General features: G+C 41.6%; 1 protein-coding gene across 1 annotated transcript in view; it reads right to left on the bottom strand.

Annotated features, from left to right (window-relative positions):
• Positions 1-1,079: 1,079 nt before the first annotated feature.
• Positions 1,080-19,735, bottom strand: part of LOC143926555 (quinone oxidoreductase-like) — a 126,851-nt gene continuing 108,195 nt past the window's right edge. Inside the window, exons 2-3 of the mRNA XM_077450394.1 lie at positions 5,695-5,790; positions 1,080-1,390 (exon numbers count right to left, since the gene is read on the bottom strand). Coding sequence (XP_077306520.1) covers positions 1,178-1,390; positions 5,695-5,790 — 309 coding nt within the window. The 3' untranslated portion in view covers positions 1,080-1,177. The remainder of the gene's footprint in view (positions 1,391-5,694; positions 5,791-19,735) is intronic.

Genomic DNA, 19,735 nt, shown 5'->3' with positions numbered 1-19,735 from the left:
GAATCATCTGCCTTTACTCAATATAGCCACTGCCAGAAGTCCTAGTTTTTTTTTCAGTGATTTCTCAGCAAAATAAAGCATGCAGTCTTGAACATTAACCACTTGCCAATTGCGCTTTAGCCAAATGTCGGCTAGCACGGCCGGCTAGTTCTGGGGGGGTGTCATATGACGGCTCCCATGATTGCGCCCTCCAGACACCGCTGATCAAAGATTAAGGTAAACAGGCAATACATACACTACTGATCACAGGTTGAGGTAAAGAGTCAATCAGGGGCTCTTTACCACGTGATCAGCTGTGTCCAATCACAGCTGATCACAGATGTAAACAGAAGGTGGTCATTGGCACTCCTTTCCTCACACTGACAGCATAAGGAGAGAAGAGAGCTGATAACTACCTTGTGTAAAAGGGACAGGTACATCGATGATCAGGGCACCGATTATCAGTGCAGTCCCAAGAGTGTCCACCAGTGCTGCCAATCAGTGCCCACCAGTGCCTCCTCATCAGCAATGAAGGAGAAAATGTACCCGTTTGCAAAATGTTTAAAAAAAGTATAACATTTTTTTTTATTTGTGTCAAAATTTTTAGTATTTGTTTATTTAGCAAAAAATAAAAAACCCAGTGGTGATTAAATACCACCAAAAGAAAGCTCTATTTGTGTGAAACAAAATGATAAACATTTCATATGGATGAAGTGTTGCATGACCGTGCAATTGTCATTCAAATTTCAACAGCACTGAAAGCTGAATATTGGCCTAGGCAGGAAGGAGGTAAGAGTGCCCAGTAGGCAAGTGGTTAAAAATGAATTAGTGTTTTTTGGTTTGTGGCGCTCAGATGCAGTATAGTATATATACTGTATCTAGTATATATATTCTTCTTTAAAAGATGGAACCCGATATGCCCCGATGAATCGTTCAGATTTTGGAAATCACCCCGATAGTTGGCTGGTGTCTGCCTCCCGGGCACAGCTCCTTGCAGTGTGATCTCCGCCGTGCCCGCAGTATATCGACACGCCTCATACTGAGTACCCATATAAATAAGCCACTTCGTTTTAAAGCAAAATTCCATTTATTTCTACCTTTTCAATTGAACTAATAAGCCCCAAAAAGTTCAAAAGTATTCCAAGAAGATTAACTTTAATACATAAGTGCTCATTGTTCTGATTTTAATACCGGTAAATCAGTTTACAAAATTATTGGTGTTCTTTGGTCTGAGGGTGAAAACTCCACTTAGATAACAGAGACCATCTTTTCCGGTGGCTCCGCTGCTCTGTATGATGTCTTCATGAGCTTGGGGGGCTTTCTCCAGGGGGTATTCAGTCCCGATGAGGGGCTTCACCCAACCAGCCTCCATTCCTCCAAAGACTGCTGCAACAGCCTCCTTCCAGTCTTCCTAAATCCCCCCCAAAAATAAAGAAAAATAAAATAAAAAAGGTTTTGTGGAACCAGTTTGGAAGCCTTCTAGGAAATGACACTTTTGGTTAAGAAAAAATATTAATAATTAATACACAATCTAACTGGAGGGACTTCTACTTACAGGAGAACAATACATACCTTCGCTCCAGTGATGAGACATCCAATAATGACATCTTCTACCCACTTGACGGCTGGCCCATAGTAAAAATACGTCATTACTTTGACATTAAATACTGGTGTTATGGCAGCAATCCCGGTATTTTTTTTACTATGGTTGATTCTCACACATAAAAGTGGTCCTGTGGGTGGATTCATTTTGGGATCACTTTTAGACGGTTCCCCTTCATTCCGGGGCTTACCTGACCCGTGAAGCCCGGGAACAATCCAATGTAGCTGTTAGCCGAGTATAGAGACAATTGAAAGCAAGATGGCCCTGACGTCACTTATGGTCCCCGGACCATAGTAAATCATTTGTATTTTTTATTTTTTTAAAGGAAAAGTTGAAAGAAATTTTCTTTTTTCTTTTAAAAGGTAAAAGAGATTTAGGGTCTTTTTGACCCCATATCGCTCAATAAAGAGGACCTGTCATCTTTATTTCTAATACAAGGGATGTTTGCATCGCTTTGCATAAATTATTGCATGCAGTAAATAAAGTCCAATTCATTAAAAAAAATAAAAATAAAGATTTTGCAGTAAACTAAAAAATTGTCAGTACATTTTGAAAAAAATATCTGTTGAATCCAATTCACTAACAAAACGGGAACTAAGAAAAAAAAAAAAGTGTGGTATTTAACACTTCCTTTTTGGTGGCCATAACCAATGTGGTATCGGTACCAGTACCTATTCAAACCCTCAGAAAGGGGCCCAATTCCACCCACAAAATGCCCAAAAGAAGGGGGACTATTCCACCCACAGAAAGGGGTGCAACAATACCCTCAGAGAAAATTTAAAAACCCATGACGTGCAGTGCAAATTAAATGCAAATACCGGCTGCAATTTAACATCAAGAACATAAAAAAAGTATATATATATATATATATATATATATATATATATATATATATATATATATTATTTTTATTTTTTTGGTTTACTCCAGCTACAAGTGACCCCTTGAAATGGCCAATGTAATACTTTTACTTATATACACCATTGCAACAAGTTAGTTAAACATGGATAGCAACATGAAAAATAAAAATGTTTAAAAAGAATAAAAGAAATATTGTCAAGTTTTCTTTAGTTTCCACAATACAAACATAGGCAGCAGCACAGAATTGGACCAAAAACATAGAAAATCTAGTAAAGACACTTTCAACAGTAGGTCATACATTTACAAAAAAAAAAAAATGTTATGAATGAATGGCACGATTGATTTAGTAAAGGAGTGTAACACTGCTTAAATCCATAGCATTCTCCTTCAGCAACAGCATTGAAAAAAAATGCTTTTTTTTTTTTACTCTTTCAGCACTGTTGCTATGGGGTCCCTTCTATTCTGCCACTTCCTCTCCATGGCGATTGATGTCATTTCCCTCAGCGCTTGTGCTCCCCAGTGCCTCTGGAAGTGTGTCACCCTTTCCCAGGAGTCAGTGGGCAGCGCAGAAGGCTAGCGTCACACTTTTTAGAGACCAGAAATGACACCATGAAACCATAACAACAGGGTGGGCACTTCCTCCCTTGCCAACAGTTGTTATAGTAACAAGATAATCCTTTCCTTGCGCCCTGTGTAAACGGCGCAGGCGGGAGAAGGGTAGGTGCATGCTGGGTACCTAGCATACCCATATCCAGGAAGAGAATGCCAGTGGGCCTCACATGCCCACACTAGAGAGGGAAGTGCTCTGCATAGCACAAATAAAAAAGTAAGTACTATTAAAAAAATAAAAATAAAATAAAAAAAAAGACTGGAATTAAGCGGCAATTTCAGTAATAACATTGATTATTAGTTTTTAAATAGTTTCATTGAATGGAATCCATTAAAAAAATAAAATAAAAATCTGTGTGGATTTAACAGCTATTTTTAGGCAACAGATCCACATGGAAGAGACACAGCTTGGATTACCAAGCATCAGGAGACATAAATTTGATAAGGTAGTTTACATTTCAATGTCTCCAAATACAGATTACTGTAAAAAAGAAAAAAAAAAAAAAGAAGATTTAAAAATATCTTTTGCAAAAGAAAAATAAACATGTTAAAAACGTAAAATTTTATAAAGGAGATTACCTTAAGCAAACCTTAACCACCAACACATGCGATAAATTACCGCATGAGAAAATGCTGTAGTTACCGAACAATCAGAAAAAATAGCGCATTTGTTATTTAGCGCTAAATTCTGATTTACCGCAACTGATAGTTGCAAACAGGAAGGTTGGAAGGCAATTAAAAACCTTCTTATTCACAAAAAAAAAAACAACTTTAGTTCCACTTTAATTCCTGTTATATTTGCAGGACAGGAAGTGACAGCAAATGTCCCCAATGGGACTCCGTTTTTTTAATTGTATTGTTTCCTTCTCTATGCAAAACTATAAAAGGGAAAATTTTGGGCTTTAGCTACACCTTAAAGTTATTGATAAAGATGGTTCCACATTTTGTAAAGTACACAGAGGACCTCCAGTGTTGTCATAGGTGCATTTTTAGTTGAGTCGCAGATATCATATTTTTTGAACAAATGTTAAAGAAGTTTTTTTACACAGTCAGCCCAAGGACGTCATATGACGTCATTGACTTTAAGTGGGGATATGTGCATATATATGTATTTTTTTTTTTTTTAAGCAGAGACCCTAAAGAATAAAATGGTGGGTGTTGCATATTTTTTACAACATATGATATTTGCGCAGCGCGTTTATCAAATGCAAACTTTTTGGGGGAAAAAATACACTTTAATGCATAAAAACACAATATAAAACTCAATTGTTTGGTATAAAAAAATATAAAAGATGTTATGGGGAATAAATGAATACCAAACATGTCACACTTTAAAATTGGATCCACAGTGGATCTGCCTCTTCCCTTCAAATGTTGATCTTTTTAACTGTTTACCCCCCTTTTCACCCCTCGCATCCACCCTGCTGCATTACTGGTGTGGCTACAACAGCGCCAGTTTTTTCCTCCTTACATTTGTGCATGACCTTTTTATCGCCCATTGCTTGAACATACTTGCCATTACTGCAACCTGGCTTTAAGATTCTGACTCTGCTTCTCCTGCTGCCTTCCCCCATAGTGGCCTCCGCTGGATTCACTCACCCAGACCCAGTGGATGGAAAGGAGGTGGAGTTGGATTTCTTTTATCCCCACTAAACATCTTACAAGTCCTTCCTACCCCTCCCTCTCTACATCTCTCATCTTACAAGACCTCCTGTATTCCGCTGTTTTCTCTATTTTCTCGGTGGATTGCAGTTTTTATCGGTCTCCTGGACCAGTAGCGTGTTTTTCTGATGACTTCTCTACCTGGTTACCCTACTTTCTGTCCTCTAAAATACCCACTACCATTCTTAGCAACTTCAGCATCTCTGTTAATGTTAACCTGGCTACTTCTCAACTTATCCTTATCTTTTGACCTAACAAAATGGACACACACTTCCACTCACTCCAATGATAATACCCTCAACCTTAAATTCTCCCATCACTGCACTCTTGGCAACCCCATCAACACCCCCTTTCCTCTCTTTGATCACAACCTCATCAGTTTCATGTCTTCAAACACCTATCCCACCAAGCAGAAAATGATTATTTGTGGAAACCCTTGCCATATTAACCCTTCACTTCCCTATTGTGCTACTGACCAGCTCTATGACAAAGTTTCTCCTGTCCCCTGTCCTAACATGGCCACCTTTGCCTACAACAAATTCACTCCCATCCTCACTGAAAGAACTTGGTCCTCTATCTACAGGCAGAGTAGGTTCACATCTGTGCAGGGGATGCTACTGCGGGACCTGCACTTGGTGGTCTTCAAACCTTGCTTTGAATATTAAAAATTGACTGAATCGAGTTTTTGTTCATTTAAAACAGTTATCAATTTTAGGCTCCAATGCCATCCCCCAGTACCCCTTCCAAGTCTCATAATTAGGTGTTCCCACGCAACTGAAATTTTTGTTGTGCGGCACGCTTAAATTTGACAATGTCTTCCTAAAAACTCTTCCAGCTAGGTTCCACCTTACAGTCTCCTTTCATCCCCATGGATGCTGCTGTGTTGGATCCATAGGAATGAATGGAGTTTGCGGTGTGCTCTACATTCCCTTTGGATATAGTTTGAATTATGACCATCATGTCCATTCTTAATCAGTTACCTTATTGGAGCTGAAGAGTGACACTCCGATGATGCTGGACTCCTTGGCCATGGTGTCTCTGGGGTTTATTTCAATAGGTCCTCTGCAGCCGATAATCTGTTGTGAAAGAACATAGTACAGCAGAAGTCTCATTTATGTATATATACACCGTATGTTGTTTTATTATTCCATTCTATTCTCCAATATTAAAGCGGGGTTCCACCCTAAAGTGGAACCTCCGCTGATCGGATCCCTCCCCCCCCCTCCGGTGTCCCAATTGGCACCTTTCAGGGGGGAGGGGGGTGGAGATACCTGTCAAAGACAGGTATTTACACCCACTTCCGGGCATAGACTCCCGTGGGAGTCTACGCCATTTCCTGTCCTGCCGCGCTGTCTGCTGAGACACACGGGTCCCAGCGACAGCGCGGATAATTTCTATTGCGCTGCGCGACTCGCGCATGCGCAGTAGGGAACCGGGAAGTGAAGCCGATTTGCTTCACTTCCTGATTCCCTCACCTAGAATGGTGGCGGCAGCAGCCGAGGGCCGAGCGATCGATCGGCCTCAGCTGCCGGCATTGCTGGAACCCGGGACAGGTGAGTGTCCATTTATTAAAAGTCAGAAGCTGTAGTATTTATAGCTGCTGGCTTTTAATATTTTTTTTTTTTGGTGGAATCCCTCTTTAATATCAACACTCCTTGTATTGTTCTTGAAACTAAAGTCAGCCTTAGATGGATCAAATCCCAGATAGTTCAGCAGGGACTGGGCAAGATTTGATCCATCTATGGGCAGGCTGGTTGTACTAAAAAGTCGATCCATTGATCGACTTAAGTACAACCAGCCTGTCAGATTTTTTTAAAATGTGATCACTGCGTTTTGCCAGCAGGGAAGGCTCCCTACCGGTAGAACACAATAGCGCTGCAGGAGGGATTCCCCCATCAACACTGACTTCTTTCATGGGGGAATTGAGCAAATCGCATCATTTATGGCTTGCCTTAGCTCACCACAATGGTTACAATCTGATTGCACAATTTCCTTTGGACCTACCAACAAAATTTGTAGTGCACGGGCCTACTTAATAGGAGAAAAATTTGTTGGTTAGATTACATATTTTGTTAAATCTAAAGTTGACTCTACAAAGATTGTATGGGCAGATTGTAACATGTATGATGACCCTAAGCCCTTGTACACACGGTCGGAGATTCCGTCGGAATGTGTCTGATCGGAGTGTTTTGTCGGATATTCCAACTGTGTGTGGTATGCATCGGACTGTTTCCGTCGGAATATCCGTCAGACCTAATTTTCCAACTTGCTGGAAATATTTTCCGACAAAATTCTCCGATCGGACATACTCCGATCATGTGTAGAGAATTCCGATCGGACAAAGTGCCGCACATGCTCAGATCAAATTCCTACATCAAAGCTATTGGCTACTAGCCTGAACGTAGTCCCATCGTAACGAAATTACGTCATCACGTTCTGAAAGATCGGATTTTCCGACAACTTTGTCCGACCGTGTGTATCCAACAGTTTCGGACAAGATCCGTCGGACAAAATCCGATGGATTTGGTTGTCGGAATGTCCGACCGTGTATACAAGGGCTTAGACTTGTTGCCTTAAAGAAGTATGGCCAAAGCTCTTTTGGGCATATTTTTGCTGTGGGTCACAGGAATGCACTTAGCTCTGCTCTCCCGTGACCCAGATTCAGCCGACAGCAGGCTAAAGTCTGCTGTTGGCTGACATCACAGAGCTGCTCCAGGCTCTGGGAGGAACCCAACCATATTGTCGGGATCCACCCAGATGCCTGAAGCGGCAGCTTGCTTGGCCTCTCAACACCGCTGACAGCCAAAGCCAGCTGCTCCAGCCCCCTCCAGAGACCGGTGTTCCAGTGAGCACTGGAGGGGCTGAGCAGAGAGCGGGCATAGAGCTGGCAGGGCACAGATGAAGCATTGGATTGATGCTGCATCCACATAAGTGATTATGTTTGTTTATTTTTTTTGTAATCCCAAACTTCTCTTTTAACCACTTGCCAACAAGCCACTGCGGCAGAATGGCATGGCTGGGCGAAACAATGCTACCTTACGTCGCTTCGCCCTGTGGTCACTAGGGGCACGCGCACGCCGCCAGAGGCGCGACTGTTGCTCACCCCCAGAGCCGACACGAGTGCCCGGCAGTCAAGATGATCATCAGGCTTCCGCGATCGGTGGTGACACAGCGAGAACTGGGATCTCTGTGTGTAAACACAGAGATCCCGGTTCTCTGAGGGGAGAAGAGACTGATTGTGTGCTCATGAAAAGTATGAACAGCGATCTATCTCTTCCCCTAGCAAGTTCCATCCCCCCTTCAGTTAGAACATGTAGCAGGGAACACAGTTATCCCCTTCCCTGCCAGTGACATTTTTACAGTAATCAATGCATTTTTATTGCACTAATCACTGTATAAATGCCAATGGGCCCAAAAATGTGTCAAAATTGTGAAATGTGTCTGCCATAACGTCGCAGTCCCCATAAAAAAACAAAAACTAGTACTAGTAAAAAAAAAAAAAAAACAATTAAGAAAAATACCATAAAACTATCCTCTATTTTGTAGACGCTTTAACTTTTGTGCAAACCAATCAATATATGCTTATTGCTATTTTTTGTAACAAAAATATGTAGAAGAATACATATCTGCCTAAATTGAGAAAAAAAATGTTTTTTATATATTTTTGGGGGATTTGTTATAGCAAAAAGTAAAAATAAAAAATATTGTGTTTTTTCAAAAATTGACACTTTTTTTGTTTATAGTGCAAAAAATAAAAAGCGAAGAGGTGATCAAATACCACCAAAAGAAAGCTCTATTTGTGGGAAAAAAAGGACGTCAATTTTATTTGGGTACAATGTCGCACGACCGCGCACTTGTCAGTTAAGGCAACGCAGTGCCAAATCGCAAAAAAGTGCTCTGATCAGGAAGGGGGTAAAATCTTCTGGGGCTAAATCAGTTAAAGCGGCTCTACACAATCCTATTGTTCCATGAGGCAATGGATTATAGTGATGGACCAATAGAATTGTATAGGGACAGGAGGATGTGCGTGAGCTCAAACACCAAATATTTTCAATTAGGAAAAATGAAGTGCTGAATACTGCAACATCTCAGGATAAAAATAGAGCCACATTAAGACACTTCTGAAAAGTAGAATACCTAAGGATTCATTCACATAGGTGCAAAGGCCCATACAGTGTACAAGAGCCATTTGTTTTTGCATCAGGAGCAGTGTGGCACTGCATGCAGCCAGCCTATGTTAGTCAAAGGACACACAACAGGCCGTATGTCCTTACCTGGACATCTGAGCTTGACAAATGCACAGAGACAGGTGCACAGAGACAGGTCCACAGCTCCGAATGTACACTGCCTGCATTCAGGGTCATATATAGTGATGTATACATTCAGAAAAGGCTCACCTGGAGGCAGGAATGTCCTGTAGATGGGTACTCAGAAATTTTGGAGTTAAAGATCACACTTATTAGAGAAGCCCTGAAGTCTCAGTGTGGCTTAAGGCTCCCCATACACAATGCAATCTGACCATACTATTTTTTTTTTAGAATCCTCTTTGGATTTGATACTTTTGGTCTATGGATTAAATAAAAATAAAATAATTTCTGAATGACAGAATCAAAAAGCAGCAAAGGAAAGCCTTGTTTGCCCTAAGTAAAAAAAAAAAACTCAGATGGTGTCAAGCGTGTGTGGCAGCAACCAGATGAGGAGTACCAAATATATATATATATATATATATATATATATATATATATATATATATAAATAATCACACACACAGAAAGGGGCTCACACAATAAACTGACAATTGCGACTCTGATTGAGAGGCAGCGGCTCAGCATTTTCAGCCTGCAACAACAGGAAATGCTGTTACTGGCAGGATCTCCAGTTAAGAAACTTTGTAAGACAGGGGTGCCCAACCTTTTGAAGAGCCAGGGCCACTTAAGTGACTTGGTAGCCAGTCAAGGGGCACAATGAGCGAAACGGGTGGATGACAGGTCTGTGTTCCCTTTGCATATGCAGACCGGACCCGGACACAGCTCGCTCTACACTATAAGACCTCCGATTCGCCCAGACGGATCCCCTTCTGTTTTATTTTTAGTGGATCGGATTGGAGGTGGGGGGGGGGGGGGTGTAAACGGACACAAGTCCACTGTAGAGGTGAATAGAGGATCCAGTTGGGTCTGGCTGACCCTATCGGACTGATCATGTGAAAGAGGCCTAAAGCTGCTTTCACACGGATGGGCTGCGGTTTACCCGTACCGCGGGTGCAGCACAGTGCTCAGAGACTTTCCTGAGGGTTAGCTGCACTTTGCCATAAAATTTCATTACATCTTGAAGGTGTGATGCACTTTCTGAAAGCGCACCAAGCCCACAGGTAGTAACAGAAGTCTAGGGCTCCGTGCAGGTAACCCTAAGGGGCACTGTGCCTGCAGATCAGTTTGAAAGCACTATAGGACCTATATATCCAATGCTATGCAATTTTATTTATTTTTTAAATTTAAAAAAACCTTTAAACATAATCTTCACTTCAGGAATCGCCCTGCAGGTATCACCAGCTCTTGCTGTCCTATTTGGTATGACTCCGCCTATGACAGGAGACGGCGCTATACAGGAAGCATCTGCTCTGCTCTCTACTGCAGCCGCTTGCTTCCTCTACCGCTGGCTCCATTCTCAACACTGATGCTCTGGGATGGCTTGTCGGGAACCCGCCTGGGCCTACCGACGCGCCATCCCAGATCAGGCAGGCACAGGCCACACCAGAGGGCTCCACTGGGCAGCGATTGGGCACCCCTGTTGTAAGAGATTCACAAAAAATGATTTGCAGCAATGTTGTCATAAATACTGAAAAAACTGATTTAAAGCCAAACTCCAGGTATGGATTTTATTGCATAGGTACATTGGGCCAGCTTGGATCATTATAAGTATGTATATGTCATACCCGTAGGACCATCGTAGGTGGAAAATCACTGTAGTAGCTGTCACTGCTACAGTGATCACCACTGTCATCCAGGTGCCATTTACAGAACGCCTTGCATTTTTATCAATGAATGCAAGGCCTTCTCAGCTTGGACAAGGTGGAGACGTGGTTTGGTGATGTCACAATCTCCACCTCACCCAATCAGAGAATGCTTTGCATTCATTGAAATAAAAATTCAAGGCGTTCTATGAATGGTGCCAGTGCCAAGCGAGCAACTCCTTGTGGTTACTATTCAGTATGACAGCTGCAGCAGCCATGACTGTATAACAACTACTACTGTAAGGATCCTCCACTTCCAAAACAGTCACATAGGGTTGCGTACCTCCCAACATTTTGAGATGGGAATGAGGGACACCTACTAGCAAATGTATGTAGGCATAGGACACACACCCTTAAAGGAGAATTAACCCCATTAAAAAGGTTAATTAACCACTTGAGATCCGCGCTATAGCCAAATGACGGCTACAGCGCGGATCTCCTTTTCCGGGACGACGTCAATAGAATAGACGTAGTCCCGTGTACGAGCGGCCTGCGCGCCCCCTGAGGGGCGTGCGCGGTACGCTCTGTGATCGGCGAGTCCATGAGACTCGCCTGATCACCGATCCGTGCAAGGGGTCGATCCCGACCCCTTTTCACGTGATCAGCTGTCAGCCAATGACAGCTGATCATATGATATAACGGAGCCGGTAATCGGCTATTATTCCTCCTCGCGCTAACAGCGCGAGGAGAAAAAAAAAAAGCCGATCACCGGCGGCCCGTGATCGGGATATCAGTTCCGATCACGGCCAGCCCTGCTAGTGCCCACCTGCCCCCTGCCAGTGCCAACCTGCCCCCTGCAGTGCCACATGTATTAAAAGTAAGTGCCCCCCCAGCAGTGCCCATAGTGCCACCCAGCAGTTCCCACAGTGCCACCCAGCAGTGCCACCAGCAGTGCCACCCAGCAGTGCCCACAATCTGCCTCAAAGGTGCTGCACCCCAGTGCCACATATCCGTGCCCATCAGTGTCATCTACCAGTGCCCAGCAGTGCCGCCCATCAGTGCCCAGCAGTGCCACCTATCAGAGCCACCTATCAGTGCCCATCAGTCCCATCTATCAGTGGTACCTATCAGTGTCCATCCGTGCCACCCATCCGTGCCACCCATCCGTGCCACCAATCCGTGTCATCTTATCTGTGCCCATCTTTGCCCATCAGTGCCATCTTATCTGTGCCCATCGGTGCCGCCTTATCTGTGCCTATTAGTGCCACCTTAACTATGCCTATCAGTGCCCACCAGTGCAGCCTATCAGTGCCCACCAATGCAGCCCATCAGTGCCCACCAGTGCAGCCTATCAGTGCCGCCTAATCAGCGCACTTCAATGAAGGAGAAAAATGACCTGTTTGCAAAATTTTATAACAAACTATTAAAACATGATTTTTTTTTTTTTTGCATCTTTTTTTGTTTGTTTACCAAAAAATAAAACTCCGAGCTGTAACTAAATACCACCAAAAGAAAGCTCTATTTGTGGGAAAAAAATGATAAAAATGTCATTTGGGTACAGTGTTGTATGCCCGCGCAATTGTCATTCAAAGTGCATCAGCGCTGAAAGCTGAAAATTGGTCTGGGACTGAGGGGGGTTTAAGTGCCCAGTAAGCAAGTGGTTAAATCCCCAAATGCTTTTTTTTTAACCACTACTATTCCTTTATATTGGCTTTTAAAATGTACAAATGCAGCAATTTAGAATTTGGATGAAATGTTTAGCGCTGGGAAACACTTTTTGAAAGCTAAAAAGTGAATTTTATATACAACTATACAGATCAGACCAAAATGAGGGACAAATGAGGAGGAATGAAGGACAGAGCCACCATAATAAAAAAAAGCAAACTGAAGTTCCTCTTTAAGAAAAAATGTTTTCTTTTTGGAAAGAATGTAATTGGCTGTTAAAGCAAATTCACAAAGAGTTTATTAATTTTACATTCTTGCAAAAGTCTTGTCAAAACATCACATTTATATTACATGTATTTTTCTGCAGCATTTTCAAGCATCTGTTTTGGTCATTCGGTAAGTCTGGTTCAGACTCTTAGGTCCCCATAGAATATTTATTAGATGCAGGTAGTACATTTACTGTATGTACTCACTGAAATGACAAGTTAAGAGAACAGACACAAAGTGCACAATCTGGGTCTTTATTTTCTTTCTCTGTGCCTAATACATTTGTTCCGTAGTCGAGTTTATTTTTCCAAACCTCAAAGCGCCAGACCAAAGAAGTGGTGAAGTATCAAATCACAATGTTTCAGAGAAAATGAAGTCTGAGACTAATAGTCATGAAAAATAAAACCGTGTCACATAATACATTGTTCCAGTTCTGAAGCACGATGTATGGAGTGGAGAAAATATTTGATGTTCTCAAGATTCCGTGCTTGGAAAAATTTAGCTAAACAATTGCTGGAATACAACAGCGGAGATACAGAAAATAGCTCTGAAAGCCTGAATTAAGAGCATGCCAGAATGGAACTTCAAAGGTCCAATGAACCTTTCACAGAACATTCTTTGGAGATTGGAAATGGTTCACTAGGTAATATAAATATTGTTATAATAGGGCAGATTTTATGCGTAACAAGTCATTCCCTATGGGAATTTACAGAAGGGATTTGGGTCCACTCATCTACAGTATGCCTGATTAACATTTGGCTTAGATACATTTCACAGGTGAAGTGGGGAATATGAGTGGCCTTTTTTTGGGTTACTTAACTACATTCCATCTGTCTGGGTACTTCTTTGCTACTTCATTGATGGGAGTTCCATTTTTTCTAGGTAGTAAATTTGAAGGTTCCGTTGAAACTTGTCATGAATGGAGGGAACCAGCATTGCCTATCCTCAAAAGAAGCACCACAGACCTTTGTTGAGACGTTTGCAGCCAACAGTCAGAAGATGACGATCCATTCCTTTTCTTGTGGGCTGATATTAATGCAGGCATGCACAGGAAGTCAAACCCAGCCATTAGGCAACTGTCCTATGACATACTAAATTCATTTAATGAGGTTCACTTTTGAAACCAGCCACCTGTGATGTCACTGTCCCCCTTCATATTATAGCCCTTCTTGAATGGCACTGAAACAATACACCGGCATGTCCACCATTGAGTGCCAGTGGATATATACTCTTGGCAGCTTGGCCCGGTGTAGGCAGGTGCAGTCTTTATTCCCCACTGCAGGTGGCGCTTGACCAAAGCAACAATACAGTGGGGGGGAGTTGGGAGGAAATTGGTTCATCAATGACTTTCTGCAGTCACAAGGGGAGAGCGGCCCATCTTGAGTCAGGTAGAGTCTATTTAAGACTCCAGCTCCCTGGTTTGGCATGCTTTATGCGAGTCGCTAGCGTAGGGAAAGGTTCCAGAGGAGTAGGGACAGTGCAGTGAGTATATCTACCTCTCTTCAGGAAGGCTCCCCTTTAGGCATGGACTGGCCAGGCCAGCATCCCAGCTCCTTGTTGCAGACTCTGTCAGCATTCTCAGGTCTTCACACTGCTGTCACAGTTTGTAAGTGGCTTTAGACAGGTGTGTCTATGTGTCAAGTCTGATTAACCTCCCTGGCTGTATCATTATTTCAGATGTTAGGTGCTGGAAGTGGTACAATTAATTTGCATGAAAATTTGGCATTTTATAGTGTAGTCCTATAATTCTTAGGAATAACTCACTTAAATCTGTCCAAACCAGAGTCTAGCAGACATCCCGGGTATGATAAAGTTTGAAAAATGAAATCATAAATTATAATATAATAAATAACTATAAATAATTATACCAAATAATAATATAACAATAATAAAAATTATTCAATAATGTAATCAAATCAAAAACACTGAAATTTGCTCAGTTGCAGAATTGTCGCTATCATTACTTTTCAATATTTGATGACAGATCTCCCCACAAATCGCTATCGCTCAATTCTGCGAATGATTCTACTTTATTATCGCTGTTTTCTAGCTGGTCTAAAATCATTTTTGATGTAAAGGGATGGTTTTGGTTGCTATGGACAATCTCCAGTTTCCAGGCATAAAGAACAGTATATATAATATAAAACTGCATGCAGGACACTGGGCAGACCACTAGGGACAAAGGGGATATGAAATAATTACATACAGCAATGTAATCTGTAAGATTACATTATACTGTATGTAATGTGTGTGTTTCACTTTTTGAATTTGGCGCTGATCTCCGTCCCAGCGCGTCGCAACGCTCGCAGGGAACGGAGATCGGCTCTGTGATAAACCGAGCGGAGGACGAGCTGCTCGTACAGCGGGGGCACATCGCTGGATCCAGGGGACAAGGTAAGTAAACCTCCTCCTGCATTCAGCGATGCGGTCCCGAGTCTGACTCAGGGTTACCATTTTTGGTATAAAACTTCCACCCCGAGCCAGACTCGGGAATACCGCCAGGGGGGTTAAGATGCGTTGAACCTTTCTACAATGTCTGTCACACCACACTGAACCTTGCTCACATATGTATATACCATACCAGGCTGATACCCCTGGAAGCTGGAAATCACCGACACAGCTACTCCAGTGATTGCAACTAGCTTCAAGATCCTGTACCAAGCATCTAAACACAGGAGTTTGGGTGCCTGGCAAGGGTGCTGCAATTCAGAGAATTCTTTGCACTTTCAGAATAAATGCAAAGAATTCTCTGATTTAACAAGGTGGAGAGATGACATCACAGGACAACTATGCCCTTTTTCTGCCACTCCTCCATTGATAAAAGCTGTCACTCACTATTAGACATTGTGCATTCATTTGCACCTGAATTTCGGGTATTTTCGTTATCGTTTTAACAAACGATAATGAACATGCAGAATCTGAAAACCGAAAGATCTGACATACACAAATGCTTCATTTTCATTTTTGTTGTGACAACAGTTCGATATAGATAGGAGATTCAACATTTCGGCATGACGCTGACAATAGCGTTCTGTGCCCACTCTTCTTTGCAGAACTGCTTAAAGAGGAAGTAAACCCTGATGGGTTTACTTCCTCTTTCATTCCCTGCAAAGGCAAAGCATAATGGACTACTATGCATCGCATAGTAGCCCATTATGTGTCACTTACCTGACACAGGAGCCAGCGAAGTCGCCACTGTCCCCTGTAGTCCGCCGCATCCATCTTGCTGGTGGCGTCTCGCAGCTCCGCCGCTGTGCGCACGGGAGTCGACACGCACGGCAGCTCCATTCTTGGAAATACCGCGCTCAGTGCGCCTGCGCCGTAGACATCAGTGCCCATTTTCGGGCAAATATCTCCTAAACCATATAGGTTTAGGAGATATTGCTTGGACCTACAGGTAAGCCTTAATCTAGGCTTACCTGTAGGTCAAAGTGGTTTGTAAGGGTTTACAACCACTTTAAATTTGATAGTGTCTAAATTGAATTATTTGGCCTCAATGCCAAACGATATGTCTGGTGGAAATCCAATACAGCTCACAGTCCAAATAACACCATTCCTACAGAAAAGCATTGAGGTGGTAATATCCTGTTATGGGGGTGTTTCTTGTGACTTGAATACTGCAGTCCACAGTCACCAGCAAATTTAACTGAACTTGAGCAGTTCTGCAAAGAAGAGAAGGCAAATATTGCAAATTCTAGATGTGCAAAGTTATTAGCGACATATCCCAACAGACTAAAGGCTGTAATTAATTAATTAACCTCCCTGGCGGTATAATTATATCAGATTTTTGATGTTCAAAGCAGTACATTGTTTTGCATGGAAATTTTGCATTTTATATTGTAGTCCTGTAATTCTTAGGATTAACTCACTTAAATCTGTCCAAACAAGAGTCTAGTAGACATCCCGGGTATGATAAAGTTTGAAACACAAAATCATAATATAATAAAACAACTTTAAATAATTATAACAAATAATAATATAACAATTATAAAATGTATTCAATAATGTAATCAAATGTAATCAAAAACACTGAAATTTGCTCAGTTGCAGAATTGTTGCTGTCGTTACTTTCAGTGTTTGATGACAAATTTCCTTACAAATCACTATCGTTCAATTCTGCAAGTCATTCTAATTTATTATCACTATTTTCTAGCTGGTCTAAAACAGCTTTAGAATTTTTTTATTTTTTTTCTGACATGTTGGTGTTAAATCTTTCACTTGGATGTTATAAGTTGCACTGGTAAATACAGCTGGATAAAATAAAAACTGTGCCTGTCTTCGTTTCAGGATGCAAAGCAACAAAATGTGATTATTTAAAAAGGGGGGGGGGTTAATTTTTTTCTATATCCATTGTAGATCACAGTGGTGTAAACGGCTTCTCAGAGTGATAACATAAAAAAAATGATCCTGCTGTGATTAGCAATGTTGTGCTTTAACTTTAGAGTCTATCTACAGCTGAACATTTTTACAAAAGTCTTATGCCTCATACACATGATCAGACTTTCGGCCAACAAAACCATGGAATTTTATTTTGCATACACGCTGCCACTCAATTGTTGGCCAACAATTACGAGCGCAGTGACCTACTAGACGTAGTACGTGGTTTTTTCAGCCCTTTAGCGCCACCCTTTGGGCTCCTTCTGCTAATTTACTGTTAGTAGAAGTTTGGTGAGTGTTGATTCGCGCTTTTCTTTTCACATTTTTCATTTAGCACTTTTCACTTTGTGCTTTTCATTTCTTGCTTTTCAGTTCATTTCTGAACAACCGTTTGTCAACCAGACATGTTGTGGCATCAGAGGAGAAAATTTGAATAATGATAGCGCTATTTATTATTGGCCTTGGAGTTATTGCTTTGACATTATTATTTTGGATAAATAATGATTTGATTTGGTATATGTTCTATATTTTTGGATGCATAGAATGCACATTTTAGTTAAGTTAAGCTATGCCTAATTTTCTTTTTTTTTCTTTTTTTAATGCACAATAAAAGAAATGTGGTGAATAATACTTGGCTGTGTGTTTTACTTCAAATGACAGTTTGGGAGTAGGCAGTTATATTTTAAAAAAATACAATGTAAAATTAACAAGAGACACCAACATAGTTGTATCTTTATTCTTAAAAACTACGGGATAATGGTGTTGTGGTAACTTGCACAAATAATAATAATGAAAAAAAAGCATAATAATATTATTCTTGATATCACTAGAAAAAAAAAAGTCTTTGAAAATGAGTTTGCAATAACTCCATCAGTATCACCAGCAAAGCAGCTTCATTATTATCCCATTAAAGAAGATGAGTATTGTGTGCTGCATTTCCAGATTTCATAATTTGCCACGTCATGAATGTTAGTTCTCCATTACGAACGCTAGTTTACAAGACCGACCGCTTCTGGCTTGTCCTTGCTTCTGAGCATGCGTGTTTGTACTTTGGACTTCTGTCCGACGGACTTGTGTACACGTGATCGGAAAGTCCGACAACACGCATTTGTTGATGTAAAATTTGATAATATGCTAGCCAACATTTGTTGGCGGAAAGTCCGACAACAATTGTCCGATGGAGCATACACAGGGCCGGATCTACCAAAAACAGCCTGTCATCACCCATTTCCCATCAGAAAATCCGATCGTGTTTACGCGGCTTTAGAGATTTTTGTTTCTGCCTGTCACCCCTTTCTATTGTTCTGATAACTTTTTTTGAATGATACAAAATAAAATATTTTGCAGTTGTCACTAGAACAGGAAGTTCAGACGATAACTAATGCCACGAACACACGACCGGACTTTTCGAGGGACTAGGTCCGACAGACATTCGACGGAGTTCTGACAGAGTTCTGACGGACTTTCCGAATGAACGGACTTGGCCACACACAATCACACCAAAGTCCGACGGATTCGAACGTGATGACGTACGACTGGGCTAGAATAAGGAAGTTCATAACCAGTAGCCAATAGCTGCCCTAGCGTCGGTTTTTGTCCGTCGGACTAGCATACACACGAGCGGATTTCTCGGTAGGAACTGGGTCCGGCAGAGTTCTGGTGGAAAAATTTGAAACATGTTCTATTTCTAAAGTCTGTCAGACTTTTGCAAATCAAAAGTCCGCTGCAGCCCACACACGATTGAATAGTTTGCCGGAATTGTTCCGTCTGACCTTTGATGTTGAAAAGTCCGGTCGTGTGTACGCGGCATTAGAGAAGCTTTCTCCTCACTTATAGAGAATTCAGTTCACTCCCTGCAATGTCTGCAGGAAAGGAAATAAAATCTCTCCAATGAAACCTGAAGGAAAACAGAGACTATAACCATTTCCCATTCCCTTATGTGTCTAATATGAAAAAAAAAGCTTGGAAAGAGATTTGCTTGGAATCAAATATAAACCTAGATCCAAAAATTTAATATATTGTGGCTTGCCAGTCCTTAGATATTGAGATTGCAATTAATGACTTTTTGACTTTATTTTCACCTGGTGATCCTGCCAGTGACACACTTCCTGCTGTAGGGTGATGCAGCTCACTGACTGTACTGTTTTTAAGGTGAAGAAACGTTGTCACCATAGGACAGGGCTACAGAACCCCTCCCCATCGCTGCAGAACCCGTCTCCATCACTGCAGAACCCCTCCCCATCGCCTCTTCTCCATAACATAAGGGAGAGGGGTCCTGTAGCCCTCAGAGACAGCACCCGGACCCTGAAAGTATGGTTAGTGGTACGTGAAATGAGACTATAACTTAGCTGTAAGAAAGTATAATAATAGCTATTGTCTTGTTTCTGACCTGTGTTTGGATGTAATTTGGCTGATTACAAACACAACAGAAAAGCTGATGTCATGCCGGCTGTAAATCGTTAACAAATGTGTCTGGATCTGATCAAGCTGTTTGGTCTGCAGATGACAGAACTCAATGTTTCACTCTCAGCAGATGAAGCTGAACAAAACCTAATGACAAGAAGCCAACATGGTTACTAATAAACATCTGATATGAACTCCAACACTGCCCTGATATCTACTGTATTAAGAACAGACACTTTCAGGCAGCAAGTTTAACACTGATAACCTCCAGAAGATTTTGATAGATGCTGGAGACTTAAAGCCCAACTATTGGCAATTAAAAAAAAAAAATTAATGGACCCCAAGCTAGGCTACAAAAA

This window comes from Lithobates pipiens, unplaced genomic scaffold (genome assembly GCF_037356315.1).
Source record: "Lithobates pipiens isolate NorthernLeopardFrog02 unplaced genomic scaffold, aLitPip1_a1.2 Scaffold_23, whole genome shotgun sequence".
Taxonomy (NCBI): domain Eukaryota; kingdom Metazoa; phylum Chordata; class Amphibia; order Anura; family Ranidae; genus Lithobates; species Lithobates pipiens.
Note: the sequence above shows the minus strand (reverse complement) of the source record. Positions and strands in the feature narration are given on the sequence as shown.